The following is a 16,120-nucleotide window of genomic DNA, read 5'->3' as shown; positions in this document are numbered from 1 at the left end:
GCATTTAATGTGGCTGATTTTGGGAGAATTACACAGAATGAAGAACTGTCATTTGTCCTGGTTCGATTTCCTCGATGTGAGCCCACGCCCTTTGGGATCTTGACGGTGTTATGAACGCAACGTGAGGGAGCTCTGCTTCGCCTGCTGTCACGACATTGCTAACGGCGGCGCGCGTGTCTTCTCTCTCTCTTCTCCTTCCGCTGCTGTCATGGCGGGAGCAGTCCTCATCCTGGAGTTCTGGCCACTCCACATCCATGCGGTGAGAGACTCCTCAATTGTTCTGACTTAAACTATGGCAAAAAAAAAAAACCTTTTATTTTATTTTACCAGGTAGGATCCACTGAGCTGTATTTTTCAGAAGCGACCTGGCCACAAATGATAGCTCAACGAAGCGGCCTATCATTTGGACATTTATAGCAGCATGTTTCTAAATGTGGAGGGAAAACTGGAGGACCCGGTGAAAATCCCTGCAAATTCCAAATATACAATAGGTATGGGGGCTGGGATAAAACCCACGACCTCCTGCATACCAGGCGAGGTAGTCATATCACACCACCCTAGCGCCCCAGACCTGATATCCACCAGCAGGCCAGATAACATGGAACGAGAAAGTCTGAATCGATGGAATATGTCCCAATGTAATTGTGAATTGTCGCAAGAGACAAAAGTCGTTATGGAACCAGATTTTGTACGCAGCGCTTCAGATACACGCACAAAAGTGTGATTCGTAAGCAGCAATGCTACCCACGTTTATTCCGCCGAGTCCCCGGCAAGGGGCTGTAACATCGGCTACCTGCCTCATGCAGGCGAGACGTTCCTTTTTGCCCCACCAGCCTCTGCATGAGATCACACGTTGGGTTACACCACTGACTGAGCGCGTGTATGAGAGAGTGAGCGTGTGTAAGTATGAGAAAGTGAGCGCGTGTATGAGAGAGTGAGCATGTGTATGAGAGTGAGCACGTGTAAGTATGTATGAGACAGTGAGCGTGTGTATGAGAGAGTGAGCGTGTGTATGAGAGTGAGCGCGTGTATGAGAGAGTGAGCGTGTGTATGTATGAGAGAGTGAGCGTGTGTATGAGAGAGTGAGCGTGTGTATGTATGGGAGAGTGAGCGTGTGTAAGTATGTATGAGAGAGTGAGCACGTGTAAGTATGTATGAGAGAGTAAGCACTCGTGTAGGAGTCGTTCTGGTGGGGGAACTTTATTGGTCCATCAACACCAACACTTGCAGAGAATGAACACTGTTGTTGACGACCAGCATTTTCATCCCCGGTGCCCCGAGCCTTTGCCTCACACCCCCTTCCTAATACCCTCCCCTCTCCTCCTCTCCTCCTCTCCTCTTTCCCGTCAATCTGTACCTTCTTGGGGGGTTTTTATTAATAAAAATGCAATTCATAACGCGCGCAAATTTGCGGACGTAACGGCCGCAACTCAGAGGCGCGGAGCCAAGCTCAGAGCCGCTCGAAGTCGTGGTTACAGAGGTGAGTTTGTAAGTGTCTCTTGAAGGAGACGATTGAGGCGATGCTGCCCATGTGCAGTGGGATAGCGTTCCAGACTGTTGGAGCTGCCACCGAGAAGCGGCACATAGACGTGACCATCCTGGATCTTGGTATCAAGAGGAGGTCGTGAGTCGCTCTGCGAAGGCATCTGCCGTGTGCCGAGCTGCACGTCGTCAATAGTGAAGAAAGGTACGGCGGGGGGCAGGCAGATGTGAAGGCATGGTGGCAGAGGCAGGCGCTCTTGTATGTGGCCCTTCTTTAATGATTTCACTGGGCGTGGTCCTCTTGTCCCTTACGTGACCCCAACACTCAATCCTGGCCACGTTTCCCACACAGCCTCTACACGTGTGCATTCAAAAGGATTGCGGTGTCTCATTCGTGCCTATGTGTGGGAGTAAAAGCGGGCGTTGGTGAATGATATACAGTAAAACATTGGATTGCGAGCATAATTCGTTCCGGAAACGGGTTTGTAGTCCAAAGCACTCGTATATCAAAGCACTCGTATATATCAGTTGTGATCACGTGACGCTCGGCAGACAAAGCGTATACATATTACTGCTTGTATTGCAAGACCTCGCTCGTTTATCAAATTAATATTTATTTTAAAAAATTGCTCGTCTTGCAAAACACTCACAGACCAAGTTACTCGCAATCCAAGGTTTTACTGTATATTGGCGAAACTCCAAAACTTATTTTGCTGCAAAATGCCAAGGACATGGCAGTTCAGAAAGCGGATACGTGAACCCATCTGTGCGGACATTTGAGTGGATATCATCTTGCATTCGTGGCTTTGTGCACGGCATTCCTATTTCTTACCGCATGCAAATCATTTAAAGTGGCATTGATCAAACATTTCAATGTATGATCCTGCTGAAAAACAAGCTTGAGACTCGGATACGCTTGTATGGATAAATACATCACATTATCAGCAAGCGTAGTATCATCACTCAGTAGCAGCAAGAGAAGCGATGATCGTCTTCATTGGTGGCATCACCATCTCTCTCCTCTCGGACATGGGACACGACTCTTATCGCCGAACCCGCCACGAGCGTTCCTCATGACCGCTGTTAGCTGTGAACAACCATTGGTAACAGGAGGTTTTCTAAATAAGATAATACATCTTCTTTGGTTCTTTCGGTAAAGTCACGTAGAATGAGAATAAAATAATAAAATAACACAATAAAATTCTCACGACGTTTCGGCCACAACGCAAAGCGGCCCTTCTTCAAAGAAGATGAATCCTTGCAGTCACGAAAGCTTTAAATCGAAAGATAATGTATGCATATTCTTAGTTTTTTCGGTAAAGTCACGTTGAAGATAAACAACAAAATAACAAAATATATATAAAACAATAAAAAATTCTCACGACGTTTGAGTTATGGTCGAAACGTCGTGAGAATTTTTTATTGTTTTATATATATTTTGTTATTTTGTTGTTTCTCTTCAACGTGACTTTACCGAAAAAACTAAGAATATGAATTACTGCAGTCACGAAAGCTTTAAATCAAAAAAATATAATGTATGCAGTTAAGAGGTTTGCAGATAAGAGGAGTGTAATTCACTCCAGATGCACCCTTTGGGAATGTAACACACGAGGTGCACGCACGCTACTCTGGCTGTCTCTTTAATTTGCGTGCGGTTGGGAGCGGCGTTGTTTCACGTCCTCACCCAATGCAGAGCTCCATGGCAGAGTAACAGAGGAAATCAAAAGATGGTCCGAATTCTGGCTCATTTAGTCTCACGGTTTGACTTTGAAACGGTACGGTTTAACACGTAGGCTTTCGTGTTACCGAATTGTAAATGTTGTGGATTTACACACCGGTGTGCTGTACTAGTAACGAGCTGTTGGCATGTGTTTGTTTACGTGGCAAACCTTACTAATTTGCCGTGTCGGGTGGTGGCGGGTTTAGCGACAGATTTATATTTACGTGATCTCACCCAAAAAAAACCTCTCATGGATTTTAAATGGTACGTATGTTGAACCTCTTTCGCACCATACACAGCCAACCATGCTCATCGGAGGTGCGGATGAAGGACAACAGACTAAACACAAAAAGCAGTTCTAAAGAAATGAGTTTTCATTCTAGATGATTTAAAGGTGCATAGCACCAGCGGCTTCCTAATATAGGAAGCAAGAGCGTTCCAGACGGCCGCAGAAGCGCATCTGAAAGCGCGCGATGCAGTGGCCCGTCATTGTTCGATGGCCAGCCAAGAAGTGGAGGGAACTCGGAGGCTGACGACGAAATGAGTACAGAGCCATGGGTTTTGGCCCCGATTGTATCCATCTGAGATGAGAGAGATAAATTTTTTTTTGCCTGGAGTAAAAGTGATGCTCGAAGCTCAGTCACTGACACCTACATCAATAACATTTCGCATTTAATTTATTCAACTTGTCTTGGCATCGTTTCTGAATATGCATGCCAGATGAAATAGCCTCGGTTAAAACCATTCACCCATTTTGCAAACGGTACCTGGAGGGTTTTTGGCGTAGTGCGAGTGACTGTTGACGCCGATGGCTGCCTGATGCATCGCCTCATCTTGTTGCTGCGCACCTTGACATTTGTCGACGACACAACATGAATGCGATTTATATTCTTGGTTCTTTCGGTAAAGTCACGTTGAAGGGAAACAACAAAGTAATAAAATATATATAAAACAATAAAAAAATTCTCACGACGTTTCGACCATAACACAAACGGTCGTCTTCAGGTGTGTTGGTTTGCATAAATTTATTTTTAAACGGTGCATTTATTTATTTAAAAAACGTTTGCGCCACGTGCAGCGATTTGGCAGTTTATTTAGGACTAGTCCATCTATATTCTGAAAAGAGGAGGGGGGAGACGAATTTTTTAATTATTTTTTTTATGTATGCTGTCTGAAAGCCACTGTAAGCGTGAACAATCAATTAAGACCTGAAATGGTTTATCAAATCTTTCCCTCTTTTCAGAATATAGATGGACTAGTCCTAAATAAACTGCCAAATCGCTGCGCGTGGCGCTAACGTTTTTTTATAAATAAATAAATGCACCGTTTAAAAATAAATTTATGCAAACCAACACACCTGAAGACGACCGTTTGTGTTATGGTCGAAACGTCGTGAGAGTTTTTATTGTTTTATATATATTATTATTTTGTTGTTTCCCTTCAACGTGACTTTACCGAAAGAACTAATAATATGAATTACTGCAGTCACGAAAGCTTTAAATCAAAATATGAATGCGATTTGTTTCACAATGCACCCTTCCCATGGTTTGTAAGGAAGCAACGAAGATCGGGCTTCTGTCCGTGCAAGGGTTGCCTTCGTCAGTCTCGAATACAGCTCGCATCGCGTTCAAGCATTACCAAAGTGTGGCAGTTAACAACCTTGACCTATACACTTATTACAGAATGTCTAGAAGGTGGAGTGGTGGCGTAGTGGCGCAGTTTGTTAGGGTGTTGTGTTGTGAAACCAGCGACCTGAGTTTGATTCCTGGCTATGGCTATGCACGTGGCCTGTAACTCAGCGTTGTGGAGGCAGTGGGGGCTGGTGGATCGCTCTTCGAGCGAAGCATCAGACAGTCCCGTCGCATTTGCCCGCTTCCCAAGCTTGACAAGAGAGAGAGAGAGGAGGTACAGACACCGGCAGATGCGGGATTGTTTGGCTGGGCGTGTTCGGAGGGAGCCTGATCCCCCTATGGAACTCCTACCCACCGAGCACAGATGGCAGTCAACATATCTCCTGGCTATGTGCATCTGTAGCTTGGGCAAGGTACGTAAGCAACGTTAACAGGGAACGGTTTGTGCACGCACAATTAGAGATTCTTAACGTTAGGCAAGAGGGCACGACATGCATTGATTAATGCTTTTATGTTCTGTTCAATACACGACTTGTGTTACCTGTCACAGCATGAAATGAAAACAGACATTGCCGTGTGTGCGTGCATAACCCTCGGGGGGGTGGGGTCGCGTGGTGATTGACAAGAGATAATAAAGTGAGAGTGTTGAGTGTGAAAGCGCTGCATGACCAAAGGCTGTGCACGAGAATCAAAGGACAGGAAAAAAAATCGGCTGCTGTAAGTTGGCTCTGCTGGAGGCAAATCAAACGGTCGTTCTCTCGACGTGGCCTGTAGCCCAGCACTGCCGAGGCAGCGACGGTTTCGGTGGATCGCACCAATGTGGAACTCCCTTCCACGTGGCTGTCAAGGACGAGCCATTATCATGGCTCGCCAAGAGACAGCAGTGCTGCAGCTAGTGGACAACGTCACAATTTCGTTTCCCACGTGTTACAGGGGTGGAGTGTTGGCCCCTCGTTCGTGTTGGAGGGGGGCGGGGGGGGGGGTTCTGTCTCCTGGTGGCTCCGGTTCCCCACCCACTCGTGCGAAGAGGCAAAACAAAAGTGTCTTTTGAAAACAAATGACGTCACGCACCTATTTGGGGGGGGGGGGGGGGTTTGAGAAATGTGACGTCGCATCAAAATGCGCAACTTTAAATCAACATAGACAACACATACTCTTTGGTTCTTCCGGTAAAGTCACGTGGGTATATTTTATCTTCTACCTACGTGACTTTACTGCAGTCACGAAGGCTTCAAATCAAGATTATAGACGACACGACGTTCGACTTGATTAAATACGCTTCTTAATAAATGTTTTCTCCTACAACATCAGAGTGCGGCGCCACGTTTTAAGTACGCACTGCAATGACAATAGTTTAAAGCGATTTGAGGCATTATGAGACCTCCTTTGCCAGAAACAAGATATAGGAATAGGTTTTACCCTTTTAACTGGCACAGTTTTGTGCCAGTTAAAAGGGTAAAACCTATTCCTATACGATTTGAGGCATGTTTCAAATCGCTTTAAACTTTGTGACGTCATATTTGAGGGGGGAGGGGGGGGTCAAAAATCGTCCAAAATCGCGTGACGTCATTTATGGACGGCCCCACAGATCTAGACGTGGCATGAGATGCAGTGCACGATAGGGCGCTTCAGGACACTAATTAACCAGAAAATTACCGACCACGGGGTTATCCCGGCTCGTCTCGGCAAGGGGCCGTAACATTGCCTACCCCATACTCTTTGGGTAAAGTCACGTGGGCATAAAATAAAATAAATCACGACGTTTCGGGCGCAACACAAGGATTGATGGACGTGACTTTACCGAAAGAACCAAAGAGCATGGATCGCTGCAGTCACGAAAACTTCAAATCTAGATCGCCTTCCCCTACCTCGTGGAGTTCAAACGTCGTTGTTTGACCGACATTAAACCGAGAAATCAATTTGGTGTTATAGCACACGTGACAACTTTATTTGATCGGCCCCGTCAACTGGTTCAAGGTTTTAGTTGACAGATTACATTGTACCTACTCGATCTAGCCAAAAAATTAAACGAACTATTTAAAATATTTAGCATTGCATTGCCCTGTTGGGTGCCTCTGCTTTAACGGGCTGGGGTCTCACTAACACGGCCACCTCTGCTCCCTTAGCCTCGATGTATCGATGGTTCTGGCTGTGTGATGGGCTTTGTGTCTCACTGACGCGACCACTTGCGTGGACGCGCTTGCCTGTCACGGCGCAGTTGGCAGCGCCGCAGCAGCTTGTGTTACACATAGACATGACACTAACTTGCTCATCCCCCTAATCTCCCTGGCTAATCTCTCCCATCAACATAGTGATAATCTCCCATTAACACTGCTGTTGTGCGCATATGCGGGGACGATACTCTTATGCGGTGACGGAAGCTCATTTCAATCTAATCTCTCTCCACAATCCCTCTCTCTCTCTCTCCTTAATCTTCCCCATTAACACAACTGAGGTGCTTGCGTCCGGGGATGGAATTCCTTTCCAGCTCAGACCCCGCTTGCTTGCCCATCACCACATCTATAACCTCCTTGTTGTTGTAGCTGCTCTCTCGCTGTGATCTTCCTTCACCACATCTATAACATCCTTGTTGCTGTAGCTGCTCTCTCGCTGTGTTCGTCCTTCACCACATCTATAACCTCCTTGTTGTAGCTGCTCTCTCGCTGTGATCTTCCTACACCACATCTATAACCTCCTTGTTGTAGCTGCTCTCTCGCTGTGTTCGTCCTTCACCACATCTATAACCTCCTTGTTGTTGTAGCTGCTCTCTCGCTGTGATCTTCCATCACCACATCTATAACCTCCTTGTTGTTGTAGCTGCTCTCTCGCTGTGTTCTTCCATCACCACATCTATAACCTCCTTGTTGTTGTAGCTGCTCTCTCGCTGTGATCTTCCATCACCACATCTATAACCTCCTTGTTGTTGTAGCTGCTCTCTCGCTGTGATCTTCCATCACCACATCTATAACCTCTTTGTTGTTGTAGCTGCTCTCTCGCTGTGATCTTCCTTCACCACATCTATAACCTCCTTGTTGTTGTAGCTGCTCTCTCGCTGTGATCTTCCTTCACCACATCTATAACCTCCTTGTTGTTGTAGCTGCTCTCTCGCTGTGATCTTCCTTCACCACATCTATAACCTCCTTGTTGTTGTAGCTGCTCTCTCGCTGTGTTCCTCCTTCACCACATCTATAACCTCCTTGTTGTTGTAGCTGCTCTCTCGCTGTGTTCGTCCTTCACCACATCTATAACCTCCTTGTTGTTGTTGCTGCTCTCTCGCTGGTTCAGCAGTTCCACTGCTGGATTTTATTTTCCGCCTGAGGACGACCGCTTGTGTTGCGGTCGAAACGTCGTGATTTATTATTTTTTGCTTTACTTTACTTTTCCACCTACGTGACTTTACCGAAAGAACCTAAGAGTATGGTAACCATTCAATTATTTAATTTAAAAAACACATGAAGCCTATATGCTGGTTGGGCTACATGGACAGTTGATGGGTCTTGTTGGGGGGGGGGGGGTACACAACAAGCAAAGGGCACCGCGTTGGGCCACTTAACCATGAGCAATTTTAATTGGCCATCGGGGGGTCTAAATGTATTCTGGGCCTCCCCTGGGTCGAACACTCGGCTTTAAATGAGTCGCTGGTGCAGTCTGCGATTATCAGCAGTGGCTCTATTATGCTGGTCACTCATAGCCACCTCTTCATACCTCCTCTTGTCATCGGGGAAAATCAACCATCACGTGGACTCCGATCATACTCGCAGCGGCTTCTGGCTCGTCGTCGAGCAGAGATGGGGGCACTGCATCGCGCGCTTGCAGATGTGCTTCTGTGGCCGTCTGGAATGTTCTTCTGATGTTAGGATGCAACTGGAGCTATAGCACTTTTAAAGCTAGATTGAAAACTCATTTTTGTAAAACTGCCTTTTGTGTTTAGTTTATTGTCCTTCCCCCGCTCTACCACCTCAAACAGTGCCGTTTCCTACTATCCACTTGGTATTGAGCCTTTGGGTCTATTCCCAACAACTATGATTTTTCAAAAAAATCCATAACCTCAATTCCTACTCTCAATAACCCAACATTTAAAAACAAAACATACACGGGACATACAGTGTCTGCTAATAAACAATTCGTGCCGATTCGGTAAATGTTCGCACGGTTGGCTATGTACGGTGCGAAATAATTTCAACGTACATGCGCTGTTCTGATCTCAATGTGTGCTGTGATCCGCCTCTTGTGATCTCAAGGACTGAAGAGAGGAGGAACCCCTGTGCGTGTGTCGCGTGTGTCGTGTGGCCCCCTGTGTTTGGTGGTACATGTTTTTGTCGTTTATTGTGAAATTTAGGTCACAGTCCCTATGATCGCTGTTACATTGCTTATGGCTTTATTTTGGTGATTTCGAAAACGTTTTTTTTGTTTGGCCATGTTTGTTTGTTGTAGTACGAAGTTACACGGATGGCTTTAAGCTAAGTTGTCTTGTGGTTGTTGTTGTTTGACTTGCATCCCACTGGGATTTTTGCACACCGCTTTGGAAGACTTTGCCGTTTTTTCCTGGATTTTTCTGTTTGCGCAGTCACATAGTCACTTTAAGATGTTGTCTTGTTCATGTTTTTGTTTTTTTTGTTGCGGTTGCACCCGATTCAAGAGCCGAATGGCTCACAGGGCTATACCAAAATAAATTAAATGTAATGAAGGAAAAAAAACCTGTTGTGACTGCTGTGCAGGAGGATGCCAGCTGGGGGCAGCACAGACTACCCGTTGCTCAGACTCGCGGGCACGCGGAGCTCCACCCGGCAGTGAAAGGAGGAGGAGGTGGTGGTGGTGTCACTCGTCAAGACGCTGCCCTCTGGCCGCCGCAACGTCGGCGTGCCACTCACTGCATGGCACCTTCCACTACAGAACATCGCTCAGCCACTGTTTACTGTAACTCGCGTTTGGATGGCACAAAGATGCAGATGGAATTTCCTTCATTAAGCAAAGGCCCATCGAGCAGCTCTACATAAATATTACTTTCACCTGCCATCGTGCCGTGTCATTTGTGCCACGCGTATTCTATGCGTGGGTATATCAGTGCAGTATTATTCATGAATCTTCGCATCATTACCGCTTTGAAAGCTATAGAGCCTGGGGGATTAAATAATGCACTCTTGGTTTTTTGCTGTCTTCTAAAAGTGTAGCTTCTGAGGATTAAGTGGCATGAAACGGCACTTCGCACGCTTCTCTACGCTGCTGTAGGGGTGCTGGTGGGTGGATAAAGGAAGATTGAGTGCACGACAGGGGTGGAGCCAGGATTTTGACTTTGGGGGGGGGGGCTGACTTCAATATCCTGAGATATCCAGTGTTTATGTTTTCCAATGGGCACCACAAATGTATAAAACAAATTTTATTGGATTTGAACGCGGAGTTTATTAATAGGTCGGAGCCGCTGATGTGGCTAATAAGTTCGATAAGTTCTAAAGGCTGCCACTCAAGCAGCCTGCAGGGCAGCACACAAGGTGGCAGCCTACAGGGCAGCACAAGGTGGCAGCCTGCAGGGCAGCACAAGGTGGCAGCCTGCAGGGCAGCACGAGGTGGCAGCCTGCAGGGCAGCACACAAGGTGGTAGCCTGTAGGGCAGCACGAGGTGGCAGCCTGCAGGGCAGGACAAGGTGGCAGCCTGCAGCATTTTGCAGCAGCCGGATATCCGGTTATCCTGATAACCGACTTTCCCAAAATTTCAGGGGGGGGGCTGAGTCCCCCCCAGCCCCCCCTGTGACTCTGCCCCTGGTGCACGAACACCTGATCCCACAGCCATGCCAGATGGAATAGGGCTCTGCTTGGATGCTGACAGTTTGGTAAAATGCGGTGAATATGCAGGTGAAATTAAATGTTTATATAAACGCCAGTTATGTGTTTTAGCAGCTTTTGCATAAAAAAATGATTTGCATGATGTGAGAGCTGATTAAAGGGATGTAGAGTACATATAAAGAGTAAAAACCATACAAAATGACCAGTGTCATGTTAGACATGAGTTCATATCATAATGTGCAGGTGATAGTGCATGGGTGGGTGAGAGCAATAGGTCACGGTCATCGGTAGCCCATATGTTTTACTTTAGAAAAATAAGTAATCTTTAAGAATTCTCACTTTTTATTTTGTTAAGTAACCAGACAAATACAGTGTTTTAAACTGAAATGCATTTGCAGTTATTGCAGGCCATGTGTGGGATTTGGCAGTGTACCTCTCCACATGATTGCCTTTTAATCATTTGCAGTTGCCAAAATAATACCTGATGTGGCCGTGCTAGTTTATTATGGGCCTGAGAAAGATATTGATATTTGGGAGGTGAAAAGGCATGGGCCAGTTATATTTGGGGGCCCACAAGGGGTTTTGGGGAGGGGCACAATGTACGTCTTGTTACCTCTGTTGACCACTCCCCACAATTTTCCTAAGTGCCTGGATTCCATTGCCCAGCAAATGAGCGTAGGATCCATTTTTTTCTCCTGCACTGCAACCGCTAACCATGGGCAATGTGACAAGGGTCTGCGATGTCTACTTTTGAAGCGCGCGTCTTGCCCCTTGCATAAACCGCTGGGTGGTTGTACGAATACAACCGTCGGATAATGCAGGCACGGTGGATTTACATCTGGCGAATAAAAAAAAAATAAACTTCCGGTCTAATATCGATGCGTGCTTTTTTTTTCCTCCCACCCACATCCACTTTTTCGCCAAACCAATTTAGCGAAAGAAATTTGTCCCAAGTTGATGTTCACGAGTAATCATCGACACCACCACCAGCGGAGAGCATTTTTCCCCCCCCCAAGCTTACCCGACTGACTCTGCCGGCTGTGTCTTCTCTCCGTGCCCCTCCCACCAAAGTCAAGAGCCCCCCCCCCCCCCCCCCCAGCGCTCGCAGTTCTCCTCCTGGGCAATGCTCCTCTCTCTCGAGCACAGCCGGAGGGGTGCCACGTGTCCGGGCTTCTCGCTGTCCCAGCAGCAGCAGCAGCGGCGCTCCACTTGTGTGGAGCTGCGCCGCGAGACCTGGGGTGGACCGTGAGCTGATGCTGCTTCTCTTTGCGGCCGCTGCAGCTGAATGAGGAGTTCTGCCCTTGGCACATTTAGTCCCATTACAAAAAAAAGCGAAGGTCTCGCTTCGTCTAAGCCTGGACAGACTGTTGGGGCAAGTGCTTTTAACGAGCACCTAATGTTTGAAGGCTGGCACGGCGCACGGAGGGGTTGGTGGCCAGCACCAAAGACAAAGATCCCCCGTATAGCCTGATAAGACTTGTGGCAAGTGCTGTTAGCGAGCACCTTACGAAGGCCGGCACGGCACGCGAGGGCAGTGGGTGGCCGGCACCACGCCCGGCCGCTTTTGTCTCCCCTAGTGGCGACGTTTACACATCGCACCAGGTACTCGTGTGAATCCACACTTTACCCCACGACACCGAGACCTGCCAGTTGACTGCAGTGCCCTTTGTACTGATGGGTGGATGAGGGCAGTGGCGGAATTTCAGGAATTCGCTCCACCGTTTCGGTCGCAGCGCCCGCCAGGCTGCGTCGAACCACTATCTAGGGATTGCAAGTCGAGTGTGCTGACCAGGATACCACGCGTACGATGACGAACGCACACAGGGCTGCATTTTCATGTTTGTTAGTCGTTATTGCACGTGCGGCAAACTGTTAACAGGTTTATTGACCTTTTTTTGTTACAATGCGGTTACCGGTTATGAAAGACAATTGTTTTTAACAATTGGACCCTATAGAAATCGCATTGAAAACTCAATGTGTGTTGGTGAATATTTCAGATGTGATATTTTTTAATCGGACGTGTGCTGAAACGCTTGAGCATGCCTTTAAGTGCATCCAGGTCGGGCGACATCAGCATTAAGTGGTGAGACATCAAAATACAAGCGGGTCTCCAGATACTAACCCAGGGGTGGGCACATTTTTTGACTCGCGGGCCACAATGGGTTCTAAAATTTGACAGAGGGGCCGGGCCAGGAACAGATGGATGTAGTGTTTGTTGTGAACTAATATAAATGACGTGTTAAAAATCATTACATGAAAGGATTTGGCCTTTAACAGGTAGCAAAGCATTTATTTGCAAGGCAAAGTGCGCCATCTAATGGGGAAATAGGGGCATTACAGGAGAAAGGTAAAATTTAATTGAATAATAATATTTGGACAAGTTCGACGGACCGGATTAGAAAGCCTAACGGGCCGTATACGGCCCGGGGGCCGTACTTTGCCCATGTCTGTACTAACCGGTCTGAAAGCAGGGTTTGTTAAGCAATTGGCCATGCCACTGCAAGCATTGTACACTTTATAGGGTGTATATTAAGATGTCTTTATAAAAAAAAAATTAGAATTAGTTTGAAGGTTGTTTTTTTTTCACGACCCGAAGAATCTTGGGTGATCATCAAACAGCACTTGGTAGAAGCTGGTGCACACCTTAATGACGTGCCAACTTCAATACGGCTTGTGGTGCCAACGCCCTGGTGGGCACGTGCACGCTTACAGGGATGAGACCCGTATCCCCCTCTCTCTCTAGATCCACTCTCTCTAGGATCCACTATCCCTCTCTCTAGATCCACTCTCCCGATCCACTCTCTCTAGATCTCTACCAAATGTGTATGTATAGTTATACAAACCAGGCTCAAACCGCTGTCGAATTTGAATTCGTTAATAATGGATGACAACACAGTTATGGCAGTCACCTGATTATGCTGGTTGCAACTACCAGCGGAAGCATCGTACCTAATTGTTCAACTGTGTGTGGAGTGCTGTTTCACACCACAGTTTGCGGAAGCAGGGATGGATTGGTGCATGTTTTCACGTGCTAGCTTTACTAATTTGCCTGATCAAAACATCACTTATTTATGGTGACATTTGTTGCAAAAGCCTGCGTGTGAAATGTTTTGGGTACGTGGTGTAAAGAGCTGTCTTTGGTGGCTGGACATTCTCACGTTCGGTGCATCCTGCTTTGAGGAAGAGTGACGCTGGATGAGATGGATCTGTCAACGGCACGGAACTCTGACCTCTGGTTTCTGGCCACCAATGGAGATAATCAAATCTTATTCAAGTGCAGATTTATTGTAGACGGTAACAAGCCGAGTGAAAGATTGTTGATGAGACCGTCACGAATCCAGACAGAATTAGAAATGTGTCTGCATTTCACAAGGCATTTTGGGAAATGATTAAGCGGATATGAATTCCCACTGGATCAATCTCTTGCAGGTTTTGTGTGTGTGCATTCTAGATTTGAAGTATTTCGTGACTGCAAGGATCCATACTCTTGGTTCTTTCGGTAAAGTCACGTAGGTAAAGAAAAAAAATAATCACGACGTTTCGATTACAAGACAAGCAATCACCATCAGGTGTGAACGCCACAGTATAAATTGTCTTGCTGTGATGTTCACACCTGATGGTGATTGCTTGTGTTGCAATCGAAACGTCGTGATTTAATTTTATTTATTCTTATATTTTATTTTTATTTATTATTTTCTTTACCTTGTTTGTGTGTGTGTGCCTTTTTACAACTGAAATAAATGTGTTGTTGTGTGCTCGTCGATCATTTCTGGATCACACACACTTCAGAGCACAGCATTTACAATTGGATACAGTGAGCAGCGTGAGATTAAACCCAACGTTTCCATACACTTGAAATATTTATGCTTAAGTATCACGTGTCATTGTGTGCCCCATTTTCAAGGCAGCTTACACGTCGTAAAACTGCGTCGAGTGATTTCTTGTGAAGCAGTAGAACACGTGAGATAGCGGCTTTTTGTGTTGCAATCACAAAGCCAGAATCAAGGTGGCTCAGTACAAGGTGTATTTGGATCCATAAGAGGGTTTTGTTTTGTTTCGGTTTAGTTCGTGAAAATATAAACGCGTCGTTAAACCCGCCGCTACCGGCCACAAACAAATTAGCAAGGTTCGTCACGTAAATAAAGCGTGCCAATTCGTTACCAGTTCTTTCAACACAGGTGTGTTGGAGAATAAACCCACAGTATTTACAATTCGAGTTACTCGGCAATGCATCACCACTGAAATCTTAATTTCCACCGATGCTTGAACGTCTGAAACTCAAGTTCGATCCACGTCGCAGCTTTAGCCATCGTTCCAGTCCAGCTGTCGATGCCAGATAGCCAGACTCCATCCCCCCGTTCCGTGGACACGTTCCGCTGTGCCTCATTCTGCAGGGCAGAATCGACCGGAGCGGATAGTGGGGGCTCGGAAGGGGATTTGGGTTTGAACCCAAAAATTGCATTACTGCTCCGTGATTCATGGGCTGAGATTACTCCCCCATTATTACTTTATGTAAAGTAGCATTTGGTGGAATTAAACTCGGAAATAACGGCTCCCCATAGCACATGGGCTTTGTGGCATAGCATGCATTGATTGCTACGACTCCAGCAACATTGCATGCTGCCGATACGAATTGGGATCATTTCAAGTACAATAAAAACCCGAGTGTCATGATAAAAAAAGTAATCAATTCATGCATGATAGGTAACGGTAATCTGAATTCCGTATATCCACTTAAGCTGCAGTAATATGGGTTGTGACCGCAACAGCAGTGTTTGTGCCTGCTATATTCTTTGGTTCTTTCGGTAAAGCCACATAGGTGAAAAAATAAAATAAATTAAATCACGACGTTTCGATCGCAACACAAGCAATCATCATCAGGTGTGACAACCACAGCAAGAAATGTTTTACTGAAGTGGGAGAGATGCCAGAGTTGGGGCAGTTAAAAAACTCAGAGAGGGGGAGGGTGGGTGGGGGGGGAAAGGGGAGGGGGCGAATGGGGAGAGGAAGGACGAAGCTTTGCAGGGACGCTGAGAGCAAAAAGGCAACACGATTGCTGCACAAGATATATGATGGCGTCCACAGCTAAATAGCCGCACTGCTAAACGCTGAGGATGCAATTAACTTGGTAAAATAGACTAGCACCCGGTAAATAAGATGGAACAACTATGAACAGTTACATTTTACTTGGTTAATAACAACTTTCCAATGATTGCTCAATTTGTGTCCATCATCTCGGTTGAAGTTACGTCCATGTTTATATCTCTGATGGTAGTCAGACGGCTTGCAAATTGTATAACAGCACTGGCGTGTAATGCCACACTCCCCTTTTGGGTAGTGCAGCAACATGTGTTGGTGACATATGCGACGAAGAGAGAAAGAGGGTGGGAAAACGATGGGAATCTATCCCAAGAGAAATGTTTGTTTCGATTTAAAGCTTTCGTGACTGCAAGGATTCATCTTCTTTGGTTCTTTCGGTAAAGTCACCACGTAGAATGAGAATAAAA

The 16,120-nt window shown here is 46.3% G+C and overlaps 1 protein-coding gene across 4 annotated transcripts in view; it reads left to right on the top strand.

Annotated features, from left to right (window-relative positions):
* LOC116941423 (uncharacterized) overlaps nucleotides 1-11,490 on the top strand; it is a 75,791-nt gene extending 64,301 nt beyond the window's left edge. For all 4 annotated transcript variants that reach the window (XM_076053803.1, XM_076053743.1, XM_076053700.1 and 1 more), the window contains 2 exons: nucleotides 222-259; nucleotides 9,552-11,490. In XM_076053803.1, coding sequence (XP_075909918.1) covers nucleotides 222-259; nucleotides 9,552-9,627 — 114 coding nt within the window. In that variant the 3' untranslated portion in view covers nucleotides 9,628-11,490. The remainder of the gene's footprint in view (nucleotides 1-221; nucleotides 260-9,551) is intronic.
* Nucleotides 11,491-16,120: the final 4,630 nt, after the last annotated feature.

Source organism: Petromyzon marinus, chromosome 1 (assembly GCF_048934315.1).
Source record: "Petromyzon marinus isolate PM22_M1 ecotype Great Lakes invasive population chromosome 1, UKy_Petmar_22M1.pri1.0, whole genome shotgun sequence".
Lineage (NCBI taxonomy): Eukaryota > Metazoa > Chordata > Hyperoartia > Petromyzontiformes > Petromyzontidae > Petromyzon > Petromyzon marinus.
Note: the sequence above shows the minus strand (reverse complement) of the source record. Positions and strands in the feature narration are given on the sequence as shown.